Source organism: Dipteris shenzhenensis, chromosome 15 (assembly GCF_047967505.1).
Source record: "Dipteris shenzhenensis isolate YYH24624 ecotype China chromosome 15, Dip_SZ_1.0, whole genome shotgun sequence".
NCBI classification, from domain to species: Eukaryota; Viridiplantae; Streptophyta; class Polypodiopsida; order Gleicheniales; family Dipteridaceae; genus Dipteris; species Dipteris shenzhenensis.
In genome coordinates, this window is record NC_141610.1 from 49,357,077 (window position 1) to 49,385,021 (window position 27,945).

The following is a 27,945-nucleotide window of genomic DNA, read 5'->3' on the forward strand; positions in this document are numbered from 1 at the left end:
CAAAAGTTTTAGCCTACACCCAAAATTTCCTAAAGTACTTTACCAACATCTCAGGAGATGCATGCCCAGGTGAGTTTAGTTTCTAACTTGAGAGATGGCCTATGAAAAGTGAAAGGGGTGCACAACTTAGATTAACTAGCGATAAAGAGGGTGACATTAATTATGTTGGTGCCCCTTAGAGCAAACGAGAGATGGCTTGGGTGCACAACATTGAAGGTATTATCAATTAGAAGGACCAATGTGGCTTCAACGATTGGCTGCAAAGTGAAAGCAATGCATTTCCCATCCCGATGCAAGCATCAACACAATGCAAGAAAAGAAAGTCATTACTAAGAGACATTGTTTTGGCATAGTAATACGAGAGTTTCTCGGACATCTACAAAAAAGGGACGAGATGCAAGTAATTTGACAAGCACATCACACACATGCTTGACATAAAGCAAGTCAATAAATGTCATTGTAATAAGCTAGTCTATCTTGGAGCCCATGTGATTGTCCTAAACCATCCTGATGGTTGAAATTGTTTTTTGTAATAGTTTAATTGTTTAATTTCTACCATATATTTTATGGTAAAAGGAATTCATATTTTAAAAAATAGAAATACGTGTGTCAAGTTCAAACATCAAGCTAGCTAGCTAGAGTCTTAAATTTGGCAAGTGACTATTCTAAATGAACCCTACCAGTAAGTTTTGATAGATTGTGTCTCATCGATATGTCAGTGTGGCAATCAATATGTCGGGGGAAAAACCCAATTGAGCACGAGCTTGCCTTAAATTTGAAATCTTACCCACTAGCGCAATGTTGCGCGGCCACAAAAATGCCCAAAAAATAGTTTCGTGATTGGCGTCACATTGACTACCATGAATGACAATTGATAAATCTCAATAAAAGAACCTAATTAGTGTGGGCGAAATTATATTCCAATGCTTAATTCTTCTTCTTCTTATTGTTTGTTTACATAACTCACCCGCACGATTTGCTTGAATCTTACCCAAGCACATTGTCAATGGTCTAGGATGGATTTAGAATGGGATTAGCCAAAATTTCTCCCAGGGCTAAGTAAGTAGGGATGAGCAAGATTGCCGATCCACGTCTAGCCCATGGCCTAGATGCCATGGGCAGCCATGTTTGCCCATCTAAACACCCTTCATTTCCCTCACCCTCCTTCCCCTCTCTTCCAGTCTACAATGAGTCTCCCTTGTGCTCTCCTTCAAACTTCCACTCTCCTTCCACATTTGTGCTCAAAGCTTCCCTCCGTAATAAGGCTAGAATGGTCATTCCACCTAGTTTAGGGATTGGGAAGGATGGAATGATGAGAGATGTTCTCATCATGAAATGATTGCCTTGTTTGACTATGATAGGATGGAAAATGCAGTTGAATAGGGATGGTTTCCTCCCATGGTATTCGCTCTTGTGTGTTAAGGCACTTTTGTAGGTATGCTAAATGAGTCTCCATCGTGATCTCCTTCAAAGCTCCACTTTCATTCCACCTTTGCCCTTAGAGCTCGCCTCCCCTAAACACCTAAAACTCCGTAGTCGGTGGAGCATTAATCTCCATCATCTCATTGGGAACCTTTCAGAAATGAAAACTGTCCAGTGATTTCAGATGGAGATTGCCAAATTTTGGACTAACCCAGCCGTCCACAATTAAGTTAACCAAGCCCAGCTATTTACACTTAAATTTTATTAGCACAAGGACCACTTCCCAATGCTTACATCGCCCCCCAAAATCAAATATTCCCAAGGTTAACCGTTTAGCGCCTCCCACCAGACCTGTACGCGGGGGAATGAACCAAGAGTTGGACTTTTCCTCTCGTCCTAAGAGAGTCCTCGTCGATCCGATTCCCCTATACGTCAAGTTTCGGGGGCAGCTAGAAGAGAACCCGAGCCAAATCTGTACAAGCGAGCAGCCCCAATCATCATTCTGAAGCGTGTCGAGTCTCCGTCGAGTTTGGAAGCAGGTAGGGAATCCCATGATTGTTGAGTTGGCAAAGTGAAAATGAGCCTTGAGTCGTTTTCAATGTGACCTCACGACATGGAAGGTTGGAGCCTTCCTCGAGACATTGAAGGTGAGGAAATAACCATACAAAGTGGAGGAAAATGCATCCATGAAGTGATTTTTTTGAGTAAAATAGGATATAGGATGGAGAGTAATAGAGTTGAAAAGGAATGGTTTGCTCCCATGGCATGTCCTCCCATGTGAGCTAGGTCCTTAATAAGGCACTTCTGTAGGCATTTATTCACAAGTTTGTGGGAAAGGATCCAACAAGCATCATGAGCCAGCCTCAGGAGCAGCCCAAGATCTTGCTGCATAAGCCCAAGAAGAGCCACCGATCTCCTGGTTAGCCTTTCTTTTCTCTCTGCCCTCCCCTTTTCCTTCGTTTGCTTCTTTCGACTCTAAAATCCTTCATCACCTCAGTTTTCTGATATGATTTTGCGGCCCATCGCTTTAGAACTGCATTTTCCTTACGTGATTCTTGTCTGTAGGCGCCAATACGTCGGCTTCGGCAGCAGCTCAACCTACCAGTGTTCCCTTGCCGAGAGGCGTTTCTACAAGCTCGGGGAACCAGCCTCCAGCTGGGGGAGGAACGCACCAGCCATTATGGTACCGTTTTCGGGCTGCGATCACGACAATTCTTGTTTTAAATGGCCTTGTTCTCGGTAAGAGTACTAGATTTATGAACACTCTATTTCTCGTCAAGTGTACCGAGCTTTCTGGACAATCAAGTATGGCTGTTCCTTGAAATGACTCCTGCATGTACTATGCATATGTCGCTTAGAAGTAGTTTTTCGCAAAAAATGTACGAACTTGATTTTAGTTTTTCGTCATTTTGCCTCCGGCCGGTTTCGTAAGGTAGCTTGTCTGCATTTGAGAGTTATAAAGACACTTGAGAAGATGAATCCATGGTGCAGCACTGTATCATTTGGACGGTTTATTGCAGCAACCCACGTCTTTATTATGTGACGCGCATTACTGTGATAACAGAGCACGCCTTGGGAATTGTTGAGCTTATGAGGAAAAGGGCACCACACACATTTGTTTTGAGCCAGTAAGCTTGTCCAGTGCAAGGTCTTGCTTAGCCTATTTTATATCCCAAATTCTGTTTCTCAAAGGTGTTGAAACTACTTAGCTGAAGGGATGTGCAATAAGAGAGCAATTAGAAACACAAGCGAAGAGCCTTACTTGGCAGCTCAAAACTGCTCTCCAAACATTGTTGGCAGTGGATGCTACCCCTATTCTTGCTTGCAGCTGTGGATGAGAGGTGGTAGCAGGATTGGTCACAATCGACAGCACAGCTCTGAATGGTATCTTTTCTTCGAGCCAGACAACAGCTATTATTCTTCCGGTCCAATTTCTACAACAGGGCCTGGTCAGTGCTGCCAGTAGCAAAACTAACAAACTTTACACACCTCTTCAATCGTATAGTGTTCAAGTCATTGGGAAATCTTGCACAAGCTATTGATAGGTTTATGAGGATCAGAAATCGTTTTAAACTCTTTGTGAAGAGGTCCACTGTCTCTTGAAATCTCCAGGTGCAACGAAATAAATAATCCATTTTGAATGACAGGGACTTTGTTTTTCTCAGTAACCAATATTTGTTTTATATTTCCCATATAAGTGATCATGTAAGGGGGCCTAGGTTACAACCAGATCAGTGTATTTCAAACAGCCCAAAAGAGGTTCTATTGCAAATCTCTTTGAAATCTTTTGGAGTGTGAAATTCTTCCAATTATGCCTCTGTTATGAATTCAGATGCATATCGCTTTGGACTAGAAAAATCATCATTGCTTTTGGCAAAAAAATACTGCTAATGACTCTTGTCTTTGGTGGTGTCCCCTGATTGGCTCTTCTGGTTGTAGAAGTCTGTGATCTGTCTCTGTCTATGCTCCTAGCAAGGTGCTGGTTGCATGAGTGCATTTGAGTTGTTTGACCTCTGATAGAAAAGAGGCAGCACATCGAAGATGGTTTGATGACTTTCTTTTGAAGCATATATTCCACTGCTTGATTTATGTTTAATTTGCTTGTGGGACCTTTGGTGCGTTGCCATTTTGATACCGAAGGCTTCAAGACTTGGAGTAGATGAGCTATAAGGGTGACGATTAATTTGTCAATGCACTATACAAATCGTATCTTGGATCCCCATTTTCTCCGCAGAATAATAGGTTTTAGTATAAAGTATTTTTAATATATCCGGGCGGTCAATGTCCCCACTCATATCTCAAAACCCTGCTCAAGAGGCAGGGGTTCTTCCCATACATAATATTGGGGGCATCTTATAAGCACATGCGTCTTTGCCTATACTGCTTGCATATCGCAAAGGGTGCAGAACCTCAACCCATGGTAGGTGGCACATGGCATCAACGTCCTGCCCAGACTCTCTGTTAGAATAGTTAGTTAGTTTGGGTTCAACATACATATGTTAGTGTGTTAGTAAGGGTCAAATGGAGTGGATCATGTTAGAAGAACCTAGTTTCTCTACACGGGAAATAGGAACGGATATGGCATATGCAATGGAAGAACCTCGAGCAAGGAAGGGAATGCTTTATCCAACTTCAAACTCTTATGTGTCTGCAAGAGAGCACTCACAAGCACCAATTCTGGAGAACAGACAACAGTAGAACAGAGCAAGTGCACGAAACTGAGCCAAACAGTGCTTATAGAAGGCTCCACATAGATCCCAAAACATGCAGCAATCCGCTTCCTTGGATGCTCTATGTGAGCATGTGAACTGCTCCTACTTCCATCCTTGTACTCCTCAGGTTGCGTGCTCCTCAGTGAGCTTCAGTCACCATCTGTATTGTGAGTTCCTTAGACAGCACCCTCCAGCACACACGTGCTCTCCTATCGACCATGGGTGTGCACCAGGTGATGCTCCAACAAAGCTGATGACGTCAGTGGGGATGTCATAGTAGCTAGTCCCTGCTATGCGTGATGGAGTTTATGGTTTTCAACCTTATGAGTGACTATCATGAGATTGAAAGTGCACTATTTTTGTATTTTTAGAGGATGAGTTTGGGCATATTCCTGGATTCATATATATATATATATATATATATATATATATGCCTCCAAACTGAACTAATGATAGCCCCCACAATTAGGCCTTTTAAGGTGAAGTACCCCTCCCGTAGTGGCAGGCTGGTCAGTCTGTCAGCCCGACCTGTTTAGGGTTAAGCTGACCTGACCTAGCACATAATGGCCCCATCTCCTCCAGATGCTGCCGAGGACTACCACCTCGCAGGCCTGCAACAGCTCACCAACCTGCCCTTACTCCAGGGCCTTTAGCAGTATCTGCACAGTCCTTCACAGCAGCCACCATGACTGCACCGCAACAGAGCTTCTGTCAATATGAATGCTCCAGGAAGACGTGCAATTGCTGCCATTCTGCTTGTAGCTGCTGGCTGGAGTTCCGTACCTGCTGTTGCACCAGGCATCCTGTTCTGGCCTCCGTATGTGCTGCTGTGCCATCCTTCTGCATGCTGCTTGCCCAATCCAAAGCTTCTGCCTACCTCTAACAGTGGAGTATGTAGCAGCCCATGTGGCACTGTCCAGTGCTTGTACACTGTGCACACGTCTTGTAGACCCAAAGACCTGAGAGGCAACACCAACCAATACCGAGACCTTGATGCTGTCCACACTGACGATGTAGGGCACTTCTGCAAGGCAAGGAAGAGGCTTGTGCTGTCCACCGGTATGCAGGGTTACTACGTGAGTGAGAGAGTGAAAGCTAGAAGTAATAGATTCTAAAAGGGAGCTGAGAGATGACTGAAACATAGAGCTGAGAAGTGAGTTTTGCAAAACTGTAAATAGAACTGTAAAGAGCTGCTAAAACAGTACCCAAACCTTACTCCGTTTGCTGGTCCAAATCCCCAACTGATGCGCTGCATAGACACATTCCAGGAAGGCTGAACTGAGGCCAAGAGCTGAGGCTGATCAGAGGCCAAACTCTGGGGGTGTTCAGGGCTGCACAAGAGGGGCTGGAGGGGAGCTGTTTGGAGTGCTGAACGCTGGGGGACTGAATGAGGAATGAGGGCATGGAGGCCCCCTATTTATAGGGGTTGGAGGGCTGAGCCAACCTACCCAAACTGGCCGACTTTTCAGTCGGGTGTTGGGTTGGGCCCTTGGCCCCATAAAAGGTGACCTAGGGAGGGGTGCCGGACTGCCTATAAAGGCAGCCCTTCCCCAGCCCATTTCCTTCACTTGTTCCAGCCCTGAGGGGGCCCAGAAGGGCTCCTATCCTCGGCTGGACCTAGTGTTGAAAATGGGGAGAGGGTGAGAGACACATGATTGGAGACAAGAGCTGAGGCACGAACTAATGTTGATAGATTGTGTTATCACAGCAAGTACATAGCCTCTTTTATAGGCTGGGCAAGCCTTATCTTCCCACACGGACACCTCATAGATGAGGTTACACACAAGAGAATCTAGATCCTATAATCTAGGGGAGGAATCACACCTACCACATGAGGTGGCACAAGTGGCCTCAAGACTCTTCACTTTCACAACTGTAGGACACTTGTAGGACTCTAGGACCACACACACTAGGACTCCGATTCCAACAAACCCCCCTTCGGAGCTAGGGTGAGAAACTATGACATCATCCAGACTGTGCATCCCAGGCAATCTCAGAGGCTAACAGCTGAGCATAATTTAGAGGTTGAACCAAGCACTCTCATGGCTTAGGTGTCAACGTGATCAGAGACTCAAATCTGAGCATGGATGCATGACCAACTCATAGGTCTAGGGAGTACACCAACATCCTGGAACTTGGCCAGGCTTGATAAAGGAAAGACATAACAACCCCCCTGTCTCCTAACTGGGTACATGGAAATAAGTGGAGCCTTTTATAGGACAAGGCACACAAAATGACAAATTATTACATCATTTTAGGGGGACTACTCAAGGCAGAGTACCTAACACACATGACTCTAGAAAGCCCACTCTTCATCTATCACTTCATGGAGGGATAGACCAGAAACAGCAGCAGTGCAGGCTTGTTCCTCAGGTCTAGAAGGTGTAGCTTCATCTTCTTCGTCCTCGCTCTGCTCCGCAACCAGGTTGGCATGTTCTTTGGCTTGTACCTTTGCCATCTTCTTGAAGCAATGATCCTCTGGATGGCCAAGCTTCTGACAATAATTACATTTAAGAGGTTTTCCTTTCTTCTTGGGCTTATTCTTGAGAAAGAATGCTTTGCCAGATTCAAAGGAAGATTCTGCTTTCTCTGTAAGCCTACGGTCCTCATCAATGAGATGAGCTACCATATCCTTAAAGCTCATATTGCGGCTGACTCTTAGGACAGCAAGGATCTCATTGTACTTGGAAATGTCTTCAATACTTGAGAGAAGTACAGCAACTTGATCATCATCTTCAACAATGGCTCGGATGGCAGATAATTGTTGGAGAATTGACCCGAGGTTGCTCAAGTGTTCATTGAGGGTTTCAGTTTCTTGCTTGAAGAGTTTTTGTTTGAGAAATACTTTGGAATTATTGATCTTATTTCCAAACAAATTCTCTAATTTTTCCCAAACGTCATTTGCAGTTTTATCAAAATCCACATGGTGGATAAGGTTGTCAGCTAAAGCTAGGCCAATGATAGCCATTGCTTTATCATTTTGGTTCTCCCACCAACTGATTCTAGCATCATCACTTTGGGGTTTGGGCTCCTTGCCATTGGTGATATTCCATATGCCTTCTCGCATAAGAAGAAGCCGGAGTTTCGTCTGCCAAGTTGGGAAATTGCTCCCTGAGAATTTCTCGATGAACGAGGAGTTTTTTATGCTATCCATTGGTGGGAAGGTCTTAGCTGTTATTACAGCCAGTGTCTAAATCCCTTACAATGTTTACTCAAATTTTGCAAAAAAAGCCCAAATTTTACATGGTAGAAGCTTCAATTATGCCAAAGGAAGACACAAGACAGAAAAGCCCTAAATTTTTGGGTTAGGGTTGCTGCAAAATTAGGGTTTGCAGAAAATTGGGGCTTTTCAAAATTTCCTAGAGCATAGTGTTCTAGCAATACTAGGGAAGCTTCAGACCATAAAAGCCCCAACAAATTCACCCAAAATGAGGCAAAATTCTTGAAAATCGCAATTTAGAGTTTTGGGCTCAGAAATGGGCTGGAACAAGCCGCTCTTCAGGTCGTCATGGAGCAGAAATGCTGGGCTTGAGTTGTGGCGGCTGAAAGACGACTGTTGCAGGAGCAGCAGCGTGGGCAGAGAGGTGCAGCGTAGAGCAGCAGTTGCGTGCGCAGGAGCTGCAGCGTGGGCAAGAGCTAGAGCAGCAGCGTGGGCAGCTTCAGGTAAGCAAGAGCTGCGTGGGCAGTTTCGTGGTAGGGCAGCAAAGGCGGGTAGAAGAGCGAACAGAAGATCCGCAGGATGGCGGGTTTGTTTGCTGCTTGTTGCGGGCTGAATGGCGACGTATGAGTCGATGGCCACGGCCCTCACAAGGTCGTCTGTCGCAGGTCATTGGGGCAGAATGCTGCTGTAGAGCAGAGATAGATGTGCTTTGCGATTGCAATCCATCTTTATTCTGCAGTCCACGCTCGTCCGATGATCAATAGCGATGACCCAACATCGAGCATGCCGTTTGAGCTTGCCATATCTAGCCTTCTGACAGCAACGTGGAGATGACGGAAGAGTGGCCCAGCGGAGGAGAGAGGTAGGATTACGAGGGATGCGTGAGCAGACTGCGAGGGAGGACGGGCAGAATGGCGCAGCATCAGGGAAGATAGAGGTTGCCGCATGTAGAGATGGCGACGTGCGGTGGAGACATACGGCAATGTTATCGTAGAGACATGGCAGGAAAATCGTGCGTGATGAGTCAAGGCTCAGTCAAGGAAGACTTGCTCTGATACCAACTGTTGAAAATGGGGAGAGGGTGAGAGACACATGATTGGAGACAAGAGCTGAGGCACGAACTGATGTTGATAGATTGTGTTATCATAGCAAGTACATAGCCTCTTTTATAGGCTGGGCAAGCCTTATCATCCCACACAAACACCTCATAGATGAGGTCACACACAAGAGAATCTAGATCCTATAATCTAGGGGAGGAATCACACCTACCACATGAGGTGGCACAAGTGGCCTCAAGACTCTTCACACACACAACTGTAGGACACTCCTAGGACTCTAGGACCACACACACTAGGACTCCGATTCCAACACCTAGACCTATCTCTAATCCTAAGATGGAAACACTACCCTACTATTCTCCAGTGGGTACCAGTGAACAAGGATTGATCTTCTGACTTGACCTAAGGTTGAGAGACTGACCTACGTAGCTTGTGCCTGACTGTCCCTGGACAAGGGGTCACATCATACGACAAAATCTCCTCTTAGGGAACTATAACGCACTTGTTGATGTAGCCATTGTGCCACATTGAACCCAAGGGCAGGGATGCATGTGACAAGAGATACGGCTCAACTTGTGAGGCACTAATGCCAGTAACCCCTTCAATCCCTCAAATGCTAGACCCTTGACAACTAGTGCCTAACTGGACGCCTAACTGGACATTAGGAAAACATATGCATTCTTTTAGCAAACATCCTAATATAAAGAACTTGAAATTTCAAAAAAGAAATATGCAATATCTGAATTTTCCAAGCAAGTGGATATGCGTTTTATGAAGAGAAGTAATAAGCTTGTATCCTAAAAGGCCCAATCATCTTCGACAAAGTTGGCCATAGATAGCCTCAACATCATTAGATTCTTGTTGGTCTTCATTGTCTGTGACAATGTTTGCAAAGAGCCTCTTCTTGCTATAGCAGTTTTCCTCGAAGTGTCCCAGCTTTCCACAGAAGTGACACTTTAGGTTACCTTTTTTCTTGAGAACTGGCTTCGATGACGATCCGTTAAATGTCCTCTTTGTGAAGTAAGCTTTATTACAGTGGTAACCTCTTGTTGTTGCTTAATCATCTTCTCTTCTTTCATAAGAGATCCGATGATGTCCACTAGTGTAACATGCAATGTTTAATGATTGTGTAATCGCAGTGAGACCTTCTTTAAGCCTTTGTGCGAGGTGTATGCGTATGCACCATAAAGAGGAAGAGAGAGATTAGGGTTAGAGAGAGAATGTAGACGACACTAGATTGGGTCCCTACACCCACTGAGGGCCCCCTTTTCCAAATAGGGAAGAATCTACTTTATACTTGGAAAACTGCAAAATATACAAATTACATTCCTTCAGAGAGCACGGGATGCAACTCTGAGGATGACCCTTCGACACTGCGAGCTGACCCACGAATGCTTGAGAAGCAACCCAATCTCAACCAAGACCAATGCTGCCCACACCGTAGATGTAGACCACTGAGCAAGGCTATTGAAGAGGCTTGTGCTGTCCCCGGGCCTGCAGCAGAGCTGCCTGAGTGAGAGAGATGAAGGGAAGATGGAAATCTGAGATATGGAGCTAAAGAGATCTATACGGAAGCTGAGAGAAAGCTGAGTGAAACAGCTGAAAAGATCTCTGTGTAAACTGTAAAAGAAAACTGCAAAGAGCTATTGAAACAAGCACCAAACATCCCTCTGTTTGCTGGTTCCAAGTCCCTGCTGAAAAGAGCTCTGTGTAAACTGTAAAAGAAAACTGCAAAGAGCTATTGAAACAAGCACCAAACATCCCTCTGTTTGCTGGTTCCAAGTCCCTGCTGAAGTGCTGCATATAACTCCCAAGGTCAGGCTGAACTGAGCTGCTAAGGTTTGCTGCTGTTCAGGGCTAGATCAGAGGCTCCTCTTAGGTAGAATGAGTGCCAGCCCATGATAGGCGCCCCAAAAGGGACCCCCAAGGGCAGCACACAGTATGGAAGGAGGGCAAGTGGGGCACCCTGCATAGGCAGCTCCCAAAGCCCTCCTGAAATGGCCTATTATAGGCATGGGCCAGCAGCCTGGTCGGCCAAAACTGACCAGCCAATCGGTTTCGCTGGCCCAAGGTTGGCTGGTTCCCAGCCTATACAAAGAGGCCTTTTGCCCCCCTTTTCCCTTACTCAGCCTTCAACCTTTCCTCATCTCACAGACCGCCCTAATCCTAAGAAGGACCTACACAAACCTACTGTTCTCCAGTGGGTACTAGAGAACAAGGACTTGACTTCTAACTTGACCTAAGGCTGAGAGACTGACCTACGTAGCTCGTGCTTGACTGTCCCTGGACAAGGGCTCACAATGGGTTCACGGCATATGACAAAATATCCTATAATAGGGAACTATTTGCACTTTGTCGATGAAGCCAGTTGTCACCTCTTAACTTGGCGGTAATTGCATGGCCTCCAAGTAGTTTGCCAATATCTGTAGGAACTCTTGGAAGAAACTTTCGCCTAGCCACACCGCTTCATGGGTTTGAAACTTAGTGTAGATTCATGGATCCGGCGTCTTGAGTCATGCTTCAATTTGTGGAGGAGAATTTGCTCTGGCTCTCAATCACCTGGGGCTGCTGCTCATAGCTGAGTGCTGGGCCAATATACAGCTTCAACCATGCCACGTGAAAGATGTTATGCATTGTCCAACTGTCTGGTAACCCTAGCTTCATAGAGACGTCGTTGATCGTAATACGAGGAATGGTCCGAAACTTCTGAAGTATGATTGAGGGCATCGCTTGCCCACTTGATTTAATCTCTGCTTTATAATCCTCAGATTAACCCAATCACCTGCTTTATAGTTGACATCTGGACGGGACTTGTTGGCTTGGCACGTGTATGTTGCTTGTGCTTTGGCGAGGCGGTCTGTACCTGACTACGTGATCTCGGCCATGGATTATGTAGTTTTATTGGCTTCGAGAGATGGGGATATCATCCTGGTGAGGAGTGAAGAGAACCTCTTGCCAAAAGCTGCTTCCTATGGGGTACGTGTTGGAATGGTCACCTCCCCATCTGTAAGCCCCCAAATGAGGAGAGCGTGGAGGAGGGAGACCTAGGACAGGATGTGCCCAAGAGAGAAGAAAGAGAGGGGGCTGCCACATGGGCAGCACCTCACATCAAAGACCATGGAAAGTACCCAGAGCTAGGGTGGATCTGCAGCAGCAAAAGGCGGAGCAGTAGCCAGCACAAGGGACCCAGAATAGGAGGCGATCACATGGCGCTGACATCTACAGGGTGTACGGCTGTGTACACTGCTGGAGAAGAGCCTGGCAGAGGCGCAATGATGGCAGGATGGATAAGCGCAGATGTGGAGCAGGTTTTGGGACTGTTTGGAGGCCCTGGTTTAGGGCTGGAGAGTGGGCACCCAGGTGCCCAGAAGCAGCAGCAAGGAGGGCTGCAAGGGACTGACCCTGGGGGGCATATTTATAGCCCACACAGTTTGACCAGGCAGGCTTACATAGGGCTGGGCCCTTGCCTAGATTGGAGGGCCAAAGGCCCTGGAAGTGTGGGGCCAAAAGCCCCAGGTTGTGAGCCCTTATAGGGCTGGACCAGGCACAGAGCGGTCGGCCAGTTTGCTGCAGGCTGGTCGGTATTTTTGCCAGCCCTTGGGGCCCTATAAAAGGAGGTCCTTGTGGCCTCATTTATCATCACTTGCAGCAGAAAACAGCCAGCAGATAGGAGCAGCAAAGAAGCTTCCCTTGGGCCTATGTTCAGGAGGTGAAGGGAGCACAAGGAGCTGCAGACTAAGAGCTGAGAGAGCTGCCCACCTAGGCTGGTGCAAAGACAGCAAGGTGGAAGCGATCTGGACGGCTAGTCTACAGAAGCTCGAGGTGGAGCATGCGGACTCGAGTCTAGAGATAAATGGCTGCTAGGAGAAGGACCTTCTGGTAAGATCAGAGGACCATACCATTGGTGGGACTCTGGATCTATATCTTTTGTATTGTGTCCATAGTTTTGGACGGAAATATATTTTTGGTGGTTTCTCTATCTGGCTGGTTCATTGTCTATTGATGAGTCTGCACATCTAATCTATGTGACGCACATTAGTCAAAGAAGTTTGTGATTCCACACCCCACACGCACACTGTGTGAGCTCTTGGGCATTACTATAAGTCTTCCGCTCTGCGTACCCTCTGTTGGGTCATTTCTAACATGGTATCAGAGCCCAAGTAGGAGGCTCACAGGTGTGGGAGCCTTTCAGCGACCTTGCTGAAGGATGACCCTGATTCAGAAGCTATTGGGAATCGACTTCCACGAGTGGAGGATCGTGCCCTTGCGAGAACGAGGGTGACTCATGTTGAGTCAGGTGCGTTTAGAGTTCTGGTCTACTGAAAATTGATTTTGGTTGACTTTGCTGTGTGGTACAAACAGCAGAGATGTCGACCTCTACAGCCTCTTCAGCCCCTGCTCTCCCTTCCTCCTCCCCTAGTTTTCTTATTCACTATCCCTAACTTTGGAGAGTCTGGGAAACTAGACGGGACCAACTACCCGATCTGGAAAGTGAAGATCCGGAGTCGTTTAGTGGCTCGGAAGCTATGGAAGCTTACCACAGGAGTGGAGGTGAAGCCGGAGGACGTAGTGGATAGGCAAGGGAAGATATTCATGGCAGTAGACATAGTGGAGCTCGAAGCTTGGGAAGACAGAGATGCCCATGCCCTGGCATTAATCATAGGGACTACGGCGGACTCTGTTCTTCCACATATCCAGATGGCCGAGATGTCAGTAGAGGCGTGAGTCATTTTGAAGGATCTGTACGAGACGGACAACACCTCTTGGATTTTTCTTCTTCAGCATCAACTCTACAATCCTTATATGGAAGGAGATACGGTACATAGCCACTTGACGAAGGTCAAGGTGGTGAGGGATCAGCTGGGAGCAGTTGGTTAGAAGACAAACTCATGCCATTTGGCCTTGATGGTACTAAGGAGACTACCTCGGAGTTTCAAGAGCTTTGTTACGACTCTGACAGTAGGGCAGAGGACCAAACCTTTGACGTTTGAGGAATTGGATCCATTACTGCTACAGGAGGAAGCTCGGGAGAAGCTCTACAACGAGAACAAAGACGACAAGGCGATGCTGGTAAAGGATTAGGTTGGCAAAGGAAAGGGCAAGCCTAACGGTGGCAAGTCCAAGCAAAACAACTCTGACGACGAGGAGACTTCGAAGAGGAAGCATAAGAAGAAGTGCTTCTACTGTGATACGCTAGGACATTTTGCAAAGGACTGTAGAAAGAAAAAAGGCGGATCAGAAAAACAAAAAGGATTCCGACTCAGATTCAGAAGGAGAGGCCAAAGCAAATGTGGTAATCAAAGAGTTGTTCTTGGTGACATCACCAAGTGTTACCGAGGTTAGATATGTTGATCCAGAAATCACAGTGAGGATGTCTGACATAGAGATGTGGGTCGACGAGGAGTCAGATGTCTTTTTGAAGGTGAAGGACAGCATGGAGCGCTTGGTACCTTCTAGGTGCGGGGGTGTTGACACTAACACGGGGGTGGATTCCATGGAGGGCCTTGGGGTCTCGTGGTCAGATGGATGCTGTACTTCAGAAGGGGACAATAAAGGATTACACAGGCTATTGGTGGGTGCCTCATTGAGGTACAGGGTATGCTTTCAAGGCAAACACACAAGCAGTATAGCGTTCTGATATGTACTTGATATTTTGCATTTGAGCCTTTATAGCATGTTGTGGAAAGACTCTGCTCTTCATTTGTCTCTGGTGATACGAGATTGGAAGGAATTGGCCTTCTTCGAAGGCAGAAGGGAAAGTATTGGTGCTTCTTCAAATCTCGGACATAGATTGCTAGAAGGTGATGGACAAAGAGTACTGAAGCCATAAGAGTACCTGCTTGAGAACTTAGCAAGAGTTCACGGTCCAAGTAAACTGGAAATATTCATTGGTTGCAAATCTTGCCAAAGGAAGGACGGGTTGAAACAGACCCTCAGAGCATGGTGCGTGGAAGACTCCAAGTTGTTCACTCATTATGAGAGGGACAACTGGAAGATCGTGATGGCTGGATTGCTCGAGTTCGAAGGCGGGAACATGACTGAAGGAGGTGTGCCAGGAGGTGCTGCCAAAGATGGACCTGTGTACCAGGATAGTGTGTGGAAGCGGAACCAGACCTGGTGGAGTAGGAGCCACTGGATGAGAAGCCAGGAAAAGATTTTGACATCGAAGTGTTCCAAAGGACTACGACTAGGGAGTTATTGGAGCATCGTCATCGACGTGTTGGCATTGGGCCTAGATGTGTCGGTGAGAGGGGGTGTTGGAATGGTCACCTCCCCATCTGTAAGCCCCCAAATGAGGAGAGCGTGGGGGAGGGAGACCTAGGGCAAGATGTGCCCAAGAGAGAAGAAAGAGAGGGGGCTGCCACATGGGCAGCACCTCACATCAAAGACCATGGAAAGTACCCAGAGCTAGGATGGATCTGCAGCATCAAAAGGCGAAGCAGTAGCCAGCACAAGGGACCCAGAATAGGAGGTGATGACATGGCGCTGACATCTGCAGGGTGTACGGCTGTGTACACTGCTGGAGAAGAGCCTGGCAGAGGCGCAATGATGGCAGGATGGATAAGCGCAGATGTGGAGCAGGTTTTGGGACTGTTTGGAGGCCCTGGTTTAGGGCGCGAGAGTGGGCACCCAGGTGTCCAGAAGCAGCAGCAAGGAGGGCTGCAAGGGACTGACCCTGGGGGGCATATTTATAGCCCACACAGTTTGGCCAGGCAGGCTTATATAGGGCTGGGCCCTTGCCTAGATTGGAGGGCCAAAGGCCCTGGAAGTGTGGGGCCAAAAGCCCCGGGTTGTGAGCCCTTATAGGGCTGGACCAGGCACAGACTGGTCGGCCAGTTTGCTGCAGGCTGGTCGGTATTTTGCCAGCCCTTGGGGCCCTATAAAAGGAGGTCCTTGTGGCCTCATTTATCATCACTTGCAGCAGAAAACAGCCAGCAGATAGGAGCAGCAAAGAAGCTTCCCTTGGGCCTATGTTCAGGAGGTGAAGGGAGCACAAGGAGCTGCAGACTAAGAGCTGAGAGAGCTGCCCACCTAGGCTGGTGCAAAGACAGCAAGGTGGAAGGGATCTAGACGGATAGTCTACAGAAGCTCGAGGTGGAGCACGCGGACTCGAGTCTAGAGATAAAATGCTGATAGGAGAAGGACCTTGTGGTAAGATCAGAGGACCATACCATTGGTGGGACTCTGGATCTATATCTTTTGTATTGTGTGCATAGTTTTGGACGGAAATATTGGTGGTTTCTCTATCTGGCTGGTTCATTGTCTATTGATGACTCTGCACATCTAATCTATGTGACGCACATTAAGTAAAGAAGTTTGTGATTACACACCCCACACGCACACTGTGTGAGCTCCTGGGCATTACTATAAGTCTTCCACTGTGTGTAGCCTCTGTTGGGTCATTTCCAACCTGGGATCAGAGCCCAAGTAGGAGGCTCACAGGTGTGGGAGCCTGAAGGCAGCGACCTTGCTGAAGGACGACCCTGAGTCAGAAGCTCTTGGGAATCGACTTCCACGAGTGGAGGATCGTGCGCTTGCGAGAAGGAGGGTGACTCAGGTTGAGTAAGGTGCGTTTAGAGTTCTGGTCTATTGAAAATTGATTTTGGTTGACTTTGCTGTGTGGTGCAAACAACAGAGATGTCGACCTCTACAGCCTCTTCAGCCCCTGCTCTCCCTTCCTCCTCCCCTAGTTTTCTCATTCACTATCCCTATCTTTGGAGAGTCTAGGAAACTAGACGGGACCAACTACCCGATATGGAAAGTGAAGATCCGGAGTCGTTTAGTGGCTCGGAAGCTATGGAAGCTTACCACGGGAGTGGAGGTGAAGCCGGAGGACGTAGTGGATAGGCAAGGGAAGATATTCATGGCAGTAGACAGAGTGGAGCCTGAAGCTTGGGAAGACAGAGATGCCCATGCCCTGGCATTAATCATAGGGACTACGGCGGACTCTGTTCTTCCACATATCCAAATGGCCGAGATGTCAATAGAGGCGTGAGTCATTTTGAAGGATCTGTACGAGACGGACAACACCTCTCGGATTTTGCTTCTTCAGCATCAACTCTACAATCCTTATATGGAAGGATATACGGTACATAGTCACTTGACGAAGTTCAAGGTGAGGGATCAGCTGGCAGCAGTTGGTCAGAAGACAAACTCATGCCATTTGGCCTTGATGGTACTAAGGAGACTACCTCGGAGTTTCAAGAGCTTTGTTACGACAGTGACAGCAGAGCAGAGGATCAAACCTTTGACGTTTGAGGAATTGGGTCCATTACTGCTACAGGAGGAAGCTCGGGAGAAGCTCTACAACGAGGACAAAGACGACAAGGCGATGCTGGTAAAGGGGAAAGGGCAAGCCTAACGGTGGCAAGTCCAAGAAAAACAACTTTGACGACGAGGAGACTTCGAAGAGGAAGCATAAGAAGAAGTGCTTCTACTGTGATACGCCATGACATTTTGCAAAGGACTGTAGAAAGAAAAAGGCGGATCAGAAAAACAAAAAGGATTCCGACTCAGATTCAGAAGGAGATGCCAAAGCAAATAATCAAAGAGTTGTTCCTGGTGACATCACCGAGTGTCACCGGGGTTAGATATGTTGATCCGAAAATCACAGTAAGGATGTCTGACATAGAGATGTGGGTCGACGAGGAGTCAGATGCCTTTGTGAAGGTGAAGGACAGCATGGAGCGCTTGGTACCTTCTAGGTGCGTGGCTGTTGACACTAACACGGGGGTGGATTCCATGGAGGGCCCTGGGGTCTCATGGTCAGATGGATGCTGTACTTCAGAAGGGGATAGTAAAGGATTACACAGGCTATTGGTGGGTGCCTCATTGAGGTACAGGGTATGCTTTCAGGGCAAACACACAAACAATACAACAGTCTGGTATGTACTTGATATTTTGCATTTGAGCCTTTATAGCATGTTGTGGAAAGACTTTGCTCTTCATTTGTCTCAGGTGATACGAGATTGGAAGGAATTGGCCTTCTTCGAAGGCAGAAGGGGACGTATTGGTGCTTCTTCAAATCTCGGACGCAGATTGCTAGAAGGTGATGGACAAAGAGTACTGAAGCCAGAAGAGTACCTACTTGAGAACTTAGCAAGAGTTCACGGTCCAAGTAAACTGGAAATATTCATTGGTTGCAAACCTTGCCAAAAGAAGGACGGGTTGAGACAGACCCTCAGAGCATGGTGCCTGGAAGACTCCAAGATGTTCTCATTATGAGAGGGACAACTGGAAGATCGTGATGGCTGGATTGCTCAAGTTCGAAGGCGGGAACGTGACTGAAGGAGGTGGTGTTAGGAGGTGCTGCCAAAGATGGACCTGTGTACCAGGATGGTGTGCGGAAGCGGAACCAGACCTGGTGGAGCAGGAGCCACTGGATGAAAAGCCAAGAAAAGATTTTGACATCGAAGTGTTCCAGAGGACTACGACCAGGGAGTTATTGGAGCATCGTCATCGACGTGTTGGCATTGGGCCCAGATGTGTCGGTGAGAGGGGGTGTTGGAATGGTCACCTCCCCATCTGTAAGCCCCCCAAATGAGGAGAGCGTGGGGGAGGGAGACCTAGGGCAAGATGTGCCCAAGAGAGAAGAAAGAGAGGGGGCTGCCACATGGGCAGCACCTCACATCAAAGACCATGGAAAGTACCCAGAGCTAGGATGGATCTGCAGCATCAAAAGGCGAAGCAGTAGCCAGCACAAGGGACCCAAAATAGGAGGCGATGACATGGCGCTGACATCTGCAGGGTGTACGGCTCTGTACACTGCTGGAGAAGAGCCTGGCAGAGGCGCAATGATGGCAGGATGGATAGGCGCAGATGTGGAGCAGGTTTTGGGACTATTTGGAGGCCCTGGTTTAGGGCTGGAGAGTGGGCACCCAGGTGTCCAGAAGCAGCAGCAAGGAGGGCTGCAAGGGACTGACCCTGGGCGGCATATTGGCCAGGCAGGCTTATATAGGGCTGGGCCCTTGCCTGGATTGGAGGGCCAAAGGCCCTGGAAGTGTGGGGCCAAAAGCCCCGGGTTGTGAGCCCTTATAGGGCTGGACCAGGCACAGACTGGTCGGCCAGTTTGCTGCAGGCTGGTCGGTATTTTTTCCAGCCCTTGGGGCCCTATAAAAGGAGGTCCTTGTGGCCTCATTTATCATCACTTGCAGCAGAAAACAGCCAGCAGATAGGAGCAGCAAAGGAGCTTCCCTTGGGCCTATGTTCAGGAGGTGAAGGGAGCACAAGGAGCTGCAGACTAAGAGCTGCCCACCTAGGCTGGTGCAAAGACAGCAAGGTGGAAGGGATCTGGTCGGATAGTCTACAGAAGCTCGAGGTGGAGCACACGGACTCGAGTCTAGAGATAACTGGCTGATAGGAGAAGGCACGCACACTGTGTGAGCTGCTGGGCATTACTATAAGTCTTCCGCTATGCGTACCCTCTGTTGGGTGATTTCTAACAGTACGCCCAATGCTTGATGAATAGGTATTGTTCAATATGGCCTGTACTAGCTCCCACTTGGACTCTGCAAGTCATGACAATAAGATTTAGTACATCAAAAGCCTATTGTTTATATACCTATGATTGCCTTTCAATTTGCGGATGAAAGCACTGGACGTGGAGCTTGGTGCCAATGTGATCAGAACCCTCCATAGACGCGAGGTGAATTTGAAATCCCTGTTTGTGGCAATCCTCCAATCAGGTACCAATACTTGGCCTTCTGCTTGCACGGAATAAGCATACAAAATTTGCTAAAACGGTCAACAATGGTTAGACATTGAGTGTTACTTGTACCTACAGATGGGAAAAGGATTCCACAAAATCCATTGTAATGTCCTGGAAAGGACCTTCTGGGATCGGTAAGGGCTTAAGCAATCTTGTCGCCTTCTAATGGTGCACTTTACATTTGGCATCTCCGCATATACTTCCTTCCTCATTTTAGGCCAGTAAAAATATCACTCTAGTTTCTCCAATGTACTATTGATGCCTCCATGGCCACTTGTGAGGGCATCGTGGGCGTCATGGAGCAGTTGTCTTTGAGCACACAAAGTCTATGCTTGTAGAATAACCATCCATCTTGGATTGAATAATAGGCGCAAAAGTCAAGCAAACTGATATTGAATATTGAACTCTACTGAGTCCGCGTACTGTGTTTTCATAGAGTCAAGGTCTTTAAAGCCCTTGAATCTCTAGTTTTTGTATTGTCTGAATGGAGGCTTTCCTGCTGAGAATGGCGGTGGGGTTATTGTTGAAAGATTTAACTCCATTGTGATTGCCGATCGCTCCACTAGGAGTTAGGCTTAGAAAAATATTTGACACCATTCAAGTGCTCTAGGATGTACTTTATGCGGGGCATTGGAAATATATTGTTGATCGTAATTTTGTTAAGTGCCCTATAGTCGACGCAAAGTCGTGCCGTCTTAACTTTTTTATGGACAAATAGAATTGGAGTTGCAAAAGGTGATGAGGATGGCTGGATAAACCCATCGCATATTAATTGAGTGAACTGTTGTACCAACTTTGATTCCATAGACTTCTAGGATAATTTGATCCGATGATCCTCGGTTGTGATCGTCTCAGAGCATAATATCTTGGAATTGCTGGGTTGGATCGGCCATGACCTGCCCCAAAGGAGGGGCTGGCTGCATTGAATTGAGCTGACAGCGGACATACACCAGGCGCATACTGTGCCTTTGCGAACAGCCTGAGCTGCTCGGACGCGGCAAATCAGAGGGATGCCAAGAATACTTATGTCCGTGCGGACGATGGTTGACTCAGGTAGTCCTTCAACAATTGCCAATTGGGCACAGGTGAGAATATTCTCGGAACCACTAGATCGCAAGTATCATGTTGCATCTTAATAATGGTGTGAGAATGAAGTCCTGTCGATAAGAGGCCTTCTGAATTGTGAGAATTTTTTTCGGCCTTGTGTTTGATTCGAGTGCTTAGCCCAAATGTGTACCCATCCACTGCAAGCTCACAAGGCACTAAAGTGCACCCCATCTTTTTGGCAAGCTGAGGGGATATAGAGTCTTTTAAACTCCCCATGTCAAATAAGATAACAAACCGTTGCCCTTTAGCCGTGCCATAGGCTCTGATGAGGGCCTCTTTTGCTTGTCGAGCATGCTCTCCTTAGGGTACACTGTTCAAAGCAAGTGGAACTGCATTTGTAGTTGAGGTAGGTGGAGTTGGGAGTGACAAAACAGTGGGCAATAGTAGAAGTTGGCGCGTTGGCAGCCTTCTTGGTCAACCATTTGGGCCAATCTTTCTTTCCATGCCTTGCAATGTGGTGGCAATGGAAACAACGGTGCTCCGTGTGGTACCGCTTTTGTTCATCGGGTTGTAAGTATCCTCTCATAATGCCTGCTTTAGCTTTTTCATCTAGAGTCATCTTGGGCTTAGACTCCTTTTTTTGACCGCTGGTTGTCTTTCTTTTGGAAGCTATTGTCCTTTTGCTAAGGGCCTTTGCTCGCTGGGGTTGTAGACTGTTGTAGGGCTTTGGCTCTTGGTTGGATGTGCTTAGGCTTTACCCTGTTCAGCATCATTTCTTGATTCTGAGCCAGGGTAAGCACACGCTCATAGGTGAGCAGGTCAAAGTTTCGAACAAGGAAGCGAATGTTAGAGTTCAACCCCTCAATGAACTGCTTTAGTTTATTGGTATCGAAAACACCTAATTGCTGGGCTAGGGTAATCTAATGCCACATTGTTAATTCCATTTGAGATCTTGACCTTAAGTTCATACTCGTATATGGTCCCGCACACATGGAGTCCACCATTTTAGGTGAGACAAGAAAGCTCGTCCTCCAGATTCAGCAAGTACTGAGGTGGTGGAAAGTGAGCTTTGAGGTCGATCACAAACATATCCCACTTGAAGGTCGTGACGTGTGGTCGGATTAGTATAATTACTAGAACAATGCTACCACCAGGTCACCGCCTCACCGGTCAGATAAGTTGCGCTAGGTGGACTTTGTCTTGTTCGCCCTGAATACGAGCTGGCGGAAAATGAGCTACAAATTGATAAATAAACTGCAAAATGGCTGAGTGGTCGCACTTACCGTCGTATGTCGTTAAGTTCAGAGTGGACCGGGTCAGTGGAGTAACCTTTGATGTTGTGACTTGTCGAACCTGGGGGGAAAGTAGTGCTCATGCTAGCCTACATAGTGGCCAACATTTGTTTGTGTTGGAGCAACATGGCTTCCCGGTCGAATTGGTGCTGCTTCTCGGCTTAGGCCATCTCGTCACGTCGAAGTGCTGCCTCTTGTTTGCACTCCTCGTGCATCAACAAGAGCAGTTTTTCGAATTCTGAGAGTCCCTTGCCTTCTTTGGGTTTTTCCTTTGTAGTTTTTTTTTTTCGAGATGTTTTTGTGTCTCCTCCAACTGCTTGTGTTTTTCACCCAGTTGCAATGAAGGCTCTTCAAGCTGGGCTAGGAGGAATCGATTTTGTTCCATGAGCTTCTCTAACATCACTTGAGTGCTGGGCAGAAGCGTACTTTCTTTGTCTTCGTGGTAGTCGACATTTTACTCTTCTTCTCTCCTTTGCTGCTTCATGATGCTAGTTTGCGTGTCCTTTTTGGATCTCAACAAGACCATGCACTCGCGGTAGTCAAGCTGGATTACAGACTGAAGCTCTAACACCAATGTAACATGAAACGGTTAATGATCGTGTAATCACAGGGAGACCTTTAAAGCTTTGTACAAGGCGTATGTGTATGCACCTTAAAGAGGAGAGAGATTAGGGTGAGAGAGAGAATGTATGCCCTTTGACACTGAGAGCTGACCCATGAGTGCCTGAGAGCCAATCCAATCTCAACCAAGGCCAATGCTAACAATGCCATAGATGTAGACCACTTAGCAAGGCTATTGAAGAGGCTTGTGTTGTCCCCGAGCATGCAGCGGAGCTACCTGAGTGAGAGAGATGAAGGGAAGATAGAAATCTGAGATATGGACCTAAAGAGATCTATATGGAAGCTGAGGGAAAGCTGAGTAAAAGAGCTCAAAAGAGAGCTGTGTGAACTGTAAAAGAAAACTGCAAAGAGCTAGTGAACAAGGTCAGGCTGAACTGAGCTGCTAAGGTTTGCTGCTGTTCAGGGCCAGATTAGGGGTTGCTCTTAGAGCTGGCTGTGAGCTGAGGAAAGGATGAAGGCTGAGTGAGGGAAAAGGGGGGCAAAAGGCCCCTTATATAGGCTGGGAACCAGCCAAAACCTTCTCCTTTAGTGCTAGCCTTCGTCATGGCTGAGTCTGCCCTTCACCTCTGGAGTGCCGACAGAAACTCAGTACGAAGACTTTGTATAAATGGATGCTCAAGTATGTGTGGGTGTGTGGATTTGTATGTGTGAGAGCATATTTTTATACTATGGTCTACACCCACTGTTGGGCGCTGATGATGTCAGTGGGGATGTCATAGTAGCTAGTCCCTGCTATGCATGATGGAGTTTATGGTTTTCAACCTTGTGTTTTTAGAGGATGAGTTTGGGAATGTTCCTGGATTCATCTAGGTATAAAAACCTTGGGCCAGCTGGATGGTCGGTTTTGGTTGACCAGGCTGACTGCCCTTGGCCATTTCAGGAGGGACTGTTGGAATGGTCACCTCCCCATCTGTGAGCTCCCAAATGAGGAGAGCATGGGGAGGTAGACCAAGGAATGATTAAGCTGCTACATGGGCAGCACAAAGAAGACCTTGTGCAGGAAAGATGGCGCGGGCATGTAGCCCTGGATCTAGCCTGGCAAGACAAAGCTTCATGGCAGGCGTACGGCCTGCAACAGATCCCTATGAAAGGCGTGATGACTCAGCAGGATGTACGGAGCCGGCGCTAAAGAAGGGGCTGGCAGAAGCGCAACATGGCGGGGGTTACCAGCAGTTTGGTCGGCCAGGGGTAGGCCTGGTAGGGCTGGTTCCAGCCAGCCTACCATGCCTAGAAAATGGCAGGGCAGAATGGGCTGGACCCCGCATATATAAGAGGGCATCAGCCCTTGAAGTGAGGGCCAAAGCCCTAGTTTTGTGGGCCAGGGGCCCTGGTTAAGTGAGCCCTTTTAGGGCGGTTTTATAGCAGCCTGGTCGGCCTGATTGGGTTGGCCAGATTCAGGCTGCTGGTCGGTTTTTTCCATGCAGGCCCTGGGCCTATAAAAGAGGACCATTCAGTCCTCATTCACACATCACTTGGAGCAGCCCTCAGGACAGCAGACAGGAGCAGCAAAGGGGGAGCCTTGGGCCTACATTCAGGAGGACAAGGTGACCTAGGAGAAGCTGCAGACTGAGCTAGAGTGGCTGCCCACCTAGGCTGGCTTCCGGACAGCAAGGTGGAAGGGATCTAGACAGAGAGTCTACATATGCTCGAGGTGGAGCACGTGGGCTCAGAGATCTAGAAGTGTCAGGCTTGTGGTAGAAGGACCTTTTGGTATTGTATCCTGTCCTAGTTTCTGGACGGACGGAAATTTAAGGTGTTGCTTCTATATTTGTCTCTGAGCATTGTCTATTTACTGGCTTGCACATCTATGCACATAAGTTAAGTTTGTGATTCCACACCCCACACGCACATTGTGTGAGCTCCTGGGCATTACTATCAGTCTTCCGCTATGCGTACCCTTTGTTGGGTCATTTCTAACAGGGACTTGGGGGCTGCCTATGCAGGGTGCCCTTCGGGGTCCCTTCTAAGACTCCTATCATGGGCTGGCACTCATTCTACCTAATCCTAAGGACTTACACTAACCTACTGCTCTCCAGTGGGTACTAGTGAACAAGGAGTTAAGTTTTGACTTGACCTAAGGCTGAGAGACTGCTGACCTACTTAGCTCGTGCTTGACTTTCCTTGGACAAGTGATCACATTGGGGCCACGGCATACGACAAAATATCCTATAATAGGGTACTACTTGCACTTTGTCGATGAAGCCAGTTGTTATCTTGCACCCAAGTGCATGGGTGCATGTGACAGCTCGCTTTGGTGAGGGAAGAATAGTTAGTGTAGTAACAAAGTTGCCTAGTCTTCATGTAGTAAACTCTTCAACGATATTGCTATGCATACATCTTCATCCATAATTACCTTGACACGTGAGCATTGAGTGGTCAAACTCTTCATCTGATTGAGATGAGGGGCAAGAGATTATCCCTTATTCAAGTTCAGCTCAAAAATTGCTCAGGAGCGTATATTCCATATACATATCAATTTGCTCAACACACAGTTGTCAGTAATAGCATTTTCCTTTATTATTTTTGCTATCTTCATCAGAAGAGTCTCTGTCCCTTGGAAGTCTCCTTGCTTTTCTTACTGGGCTTGCCTTTCCTTCACTTTTCTTCAGTGTTGACATTGAGTGCCTTATCGTTGCCACCCTCCTCACTCAGCTTTTGCCTTGCTTCCTCTTGGATCAAGAGGGGACCAAGCTTCTCAAGGGTCAATGGCTTTGATCTCTCTCCAACTGTCAAGGTTATCACTAACCCATTGAAGCGCCTTGGCAATCTATTGAGCATGAGAGAGGGCTACTGATTGCTGCCCATCCATAGCGGCCAGTTCATCTTTTAACACTCAGGCTTTGATTAGATGATCATGAGTATGCCGGTAGGTCAGAAGAAGGCATTAAAAGTGTAGGTTACTAATTGCGAGTCCAACATTTAGCACTGGAAGATGATTTCAAAATGGCTCTTTATGAAACAGCTTTACAACCTTAGGTCTCATTTTTAACAGTCGTTCAGTAGTCTGTTTATATGAGGGGATGAGAGATTTATGTGATTTAGGGGTTGACATTACACAGCTTGACTACTGTGTGAGTACCTGGGAAGTAAGAAGCTCTGTTAAAGTTTTTTTCCCTTATTTTGGCAGCTAACTGCATGTGTTCACTTTCTTTCTCCAAATTTTTTTTTTCCTTTTTTTTGCAGCTTACTGCATGTGCCCATTTTCTTTCCCTATTTTAACTATGTACAGCTAACATTGACTCTGTCGAGGTGTTTATGCTGTGTGATGTTGTCATAAAGGGTACACATTGTTCAGAAGCAAACAAGGACCCAAAACTTCTGAAGAAGTACAAGCTGTCGAAGAAACCACATCAGGGCATGAAGAAGATGGCAAGCTGAAAGAAGCAGAGGAGAAGGAAAGTATCCCTGCCCCTGCCCAAATTACCTCTCATGAACCCCCTTTGCCGATTCCAGCAGTCAGTTTAGAAAAGCCAAAACACCCAGAGTTATCAAGAGAACAGCAGAGGGAACTTTATGAGTGGATGCTTGCAGAGAAAAGAAAATTGAAACCAGCCAATGCTATTGAGAAGGCTAAAATAGATCAAGACAAGTTATTGTTGAAGCAGTACATCAGGGGGAACAAGAATCTTGCCAGTTGAGGTGGTAAGTTGTGGTTTGAGCATTGCAGGCCCCCTTGGCTGAAAGGTTTGTTGTCTGCATCTACGGAGCAACGCCTAGGTACTGTTTGGGGTTTCCTTGTTGATTCATGACACCTGTTGCTTTGATAAGTCTCTTTTAACAATCCGTTTCTGGAATGGTTTTTGATGTTGTGAGCTTTCTGGTGTACCTGTCTGTTACATGGTTAGACTAGTTGGAAGATTTTCCGACACAAGCTTGTGAGTCTTAAATTTACATAGGACTATCGGTTTGAACCTAATGCAAAATGGAGCTTATTGTTTTCATATTGCAAGATATCCGATAATGATTTTTCTCTTGTTTTTGCTTTGGGGCGGGGGGGGGGGGGGACCTACATACGAGTTACCAAGTTGGCTATTTACATGAATCCTGGCATTGTATGAAATGGGAAGACAACCAGATTAACCTTGCCTTCCCCTCTCTCATACTATGCCTGAATTTGCAAAGTTAGGACCAACGACGGTTTGAATTCCACATAAAGCCTGGACAATGGCTAGGTGTGTCAAACATTGAAAATTAACCTTAGTGGTTGCAATGTTATTATATACCTAGATGAATCCACGAACATTCCCAAACTCATCCTCTAAAAACACAACATAGTGCAGTTTCAATCTCACGATAGTCACTCATAAAATTTAAAACCATAAACTTCATCACGCATAGCAGGGACTAGCTACTATGACATCCCCACTGATGTCATCAGGGTCCAACAGTGGGTGTAGAGTCATAGTATAAAAATATGTTCTCACACATACAAAGCCACACTCCCACACATACTTGGGCATCCATTTATACGAAGTCTTCGTACTGAATTTTTGTTGGCACTCCAGAGGTGAAGGGCAGAGTCAGCCATGACGAAGGCTGCTTAGCACAGTAAGGTGGGACAGGGATGGAAATAATTACAATGATAGTGCAATTGCAAAAAACATGCAATGAGCACATGTTACTCCCTCGGTTCCCCCCTCTCTCTCTCTCTCTCTCTCTCTCTCTCTCTCAAATAAATAGAGATGCTCTTGTACTCTATGGGAGTTGTCATGTGCCCTCCCTATTTTTATGTATTAGTTGGTTTTGTGTTGTCCCATAGACCTGTTGGTCTTTCGTGGACGTTAATAGACTCTCTCTCTCTCTCTCTATATATATATATATATATATATATATATATATATATATTTTTAGCACATGCATTAGAAAAATATGTTCCTACTATTTTGGATGTCTTTCTTGGTTAGCAAACGGAAAATTTGGAGTGCATTTTATTTAGATTATGTGATTATTGCTATGTCAATGCTACAAGTAGTAATGCCACAGGGTGATTCAATCAACGTAGTATGTTATTTAGGTTGTGTGTCTTTAAGCTTAATGGTGATTAGATTATTGTGTCCTTGTTGATTGTGCTTGTGTATGTGTCAGGTCCTCGGTGGTGCATGTGTGGTCTTGGATCTTTGCCTAAGGCACTTTTTTACGCTTGTTAATTTCTTCGAAGATTGGGAGGAGGCTATAGATTCTTTCCCATTTTACATCATGGCACGTTTGAAATCCTTTGTCCTTGCTCTCAAAGGGGGGAGAAATGAATTTAGAACATTTTCATTGCTTTCTTTTCATGTGATGGTGATATATTATTTATGAAATTTGAGTAACTATTGGACCATTGAGTCAACAAAAAAGGCCATGCAGAAGTAAGCAAAACAAAAAAGGAACTCTTGAATCTTTGTTGTGATCTTGGATCCCTAATCTTGGATCTGGATATGTG

General features: G+C 46.7%; 1 protein-coding gene across 1 annotated transcript; it reads left to right on the forward strand.

The window, feature by feature from the left end:
• Positions 1-2,159: 2,159 nt before the first annotated feature.
• Positions 2,160-26,518, forward strand: LOC147893929 (uncharacterized). Its single transcript, XM_087386023.1, has 3 exons — positions 2,160-2,341; positions 2,488-2,661; positions 25,800-26,518. The coding sequence occupies exons 1-3, from the start codon at positions 2,275-2,277 to the stop codon at positions 26,156-26,158; spliced, it is 600 nt and encodes a 199-aa protein (XP_087242149.1). The 5' UTR covers positions 2,160-2,274; the 3' UTR covers positions 26,159-26,518.
• The last annotated feature ends 1,427 nt before the right edge of the window (positions 26,519-27,945 follow it).

Coding starts and splice junctions, on each gene's coding strand:
- LOC147893929 (XM_087386023.1), top strand. CDS start 2,275: ATGAGCCAGCCTCAGGAGCAGCCCAAGATCTTGCTGCATAAGCCCAAG. Junction 2,342..2,487: donor GAAGAGCCACCGATCTCCTG/GTTAGCCTTTCT, acceptor TCTTGTCTGTAG/GCGCCAATACGTCGGCTTCG. Junction 2,662..25,799: donor TTTAAATGGCCTTGTTCTCG/GTAAGAGTACTA, acceptor GTTGTCATAAAG/GGTACACATTGTTCAGAAGC.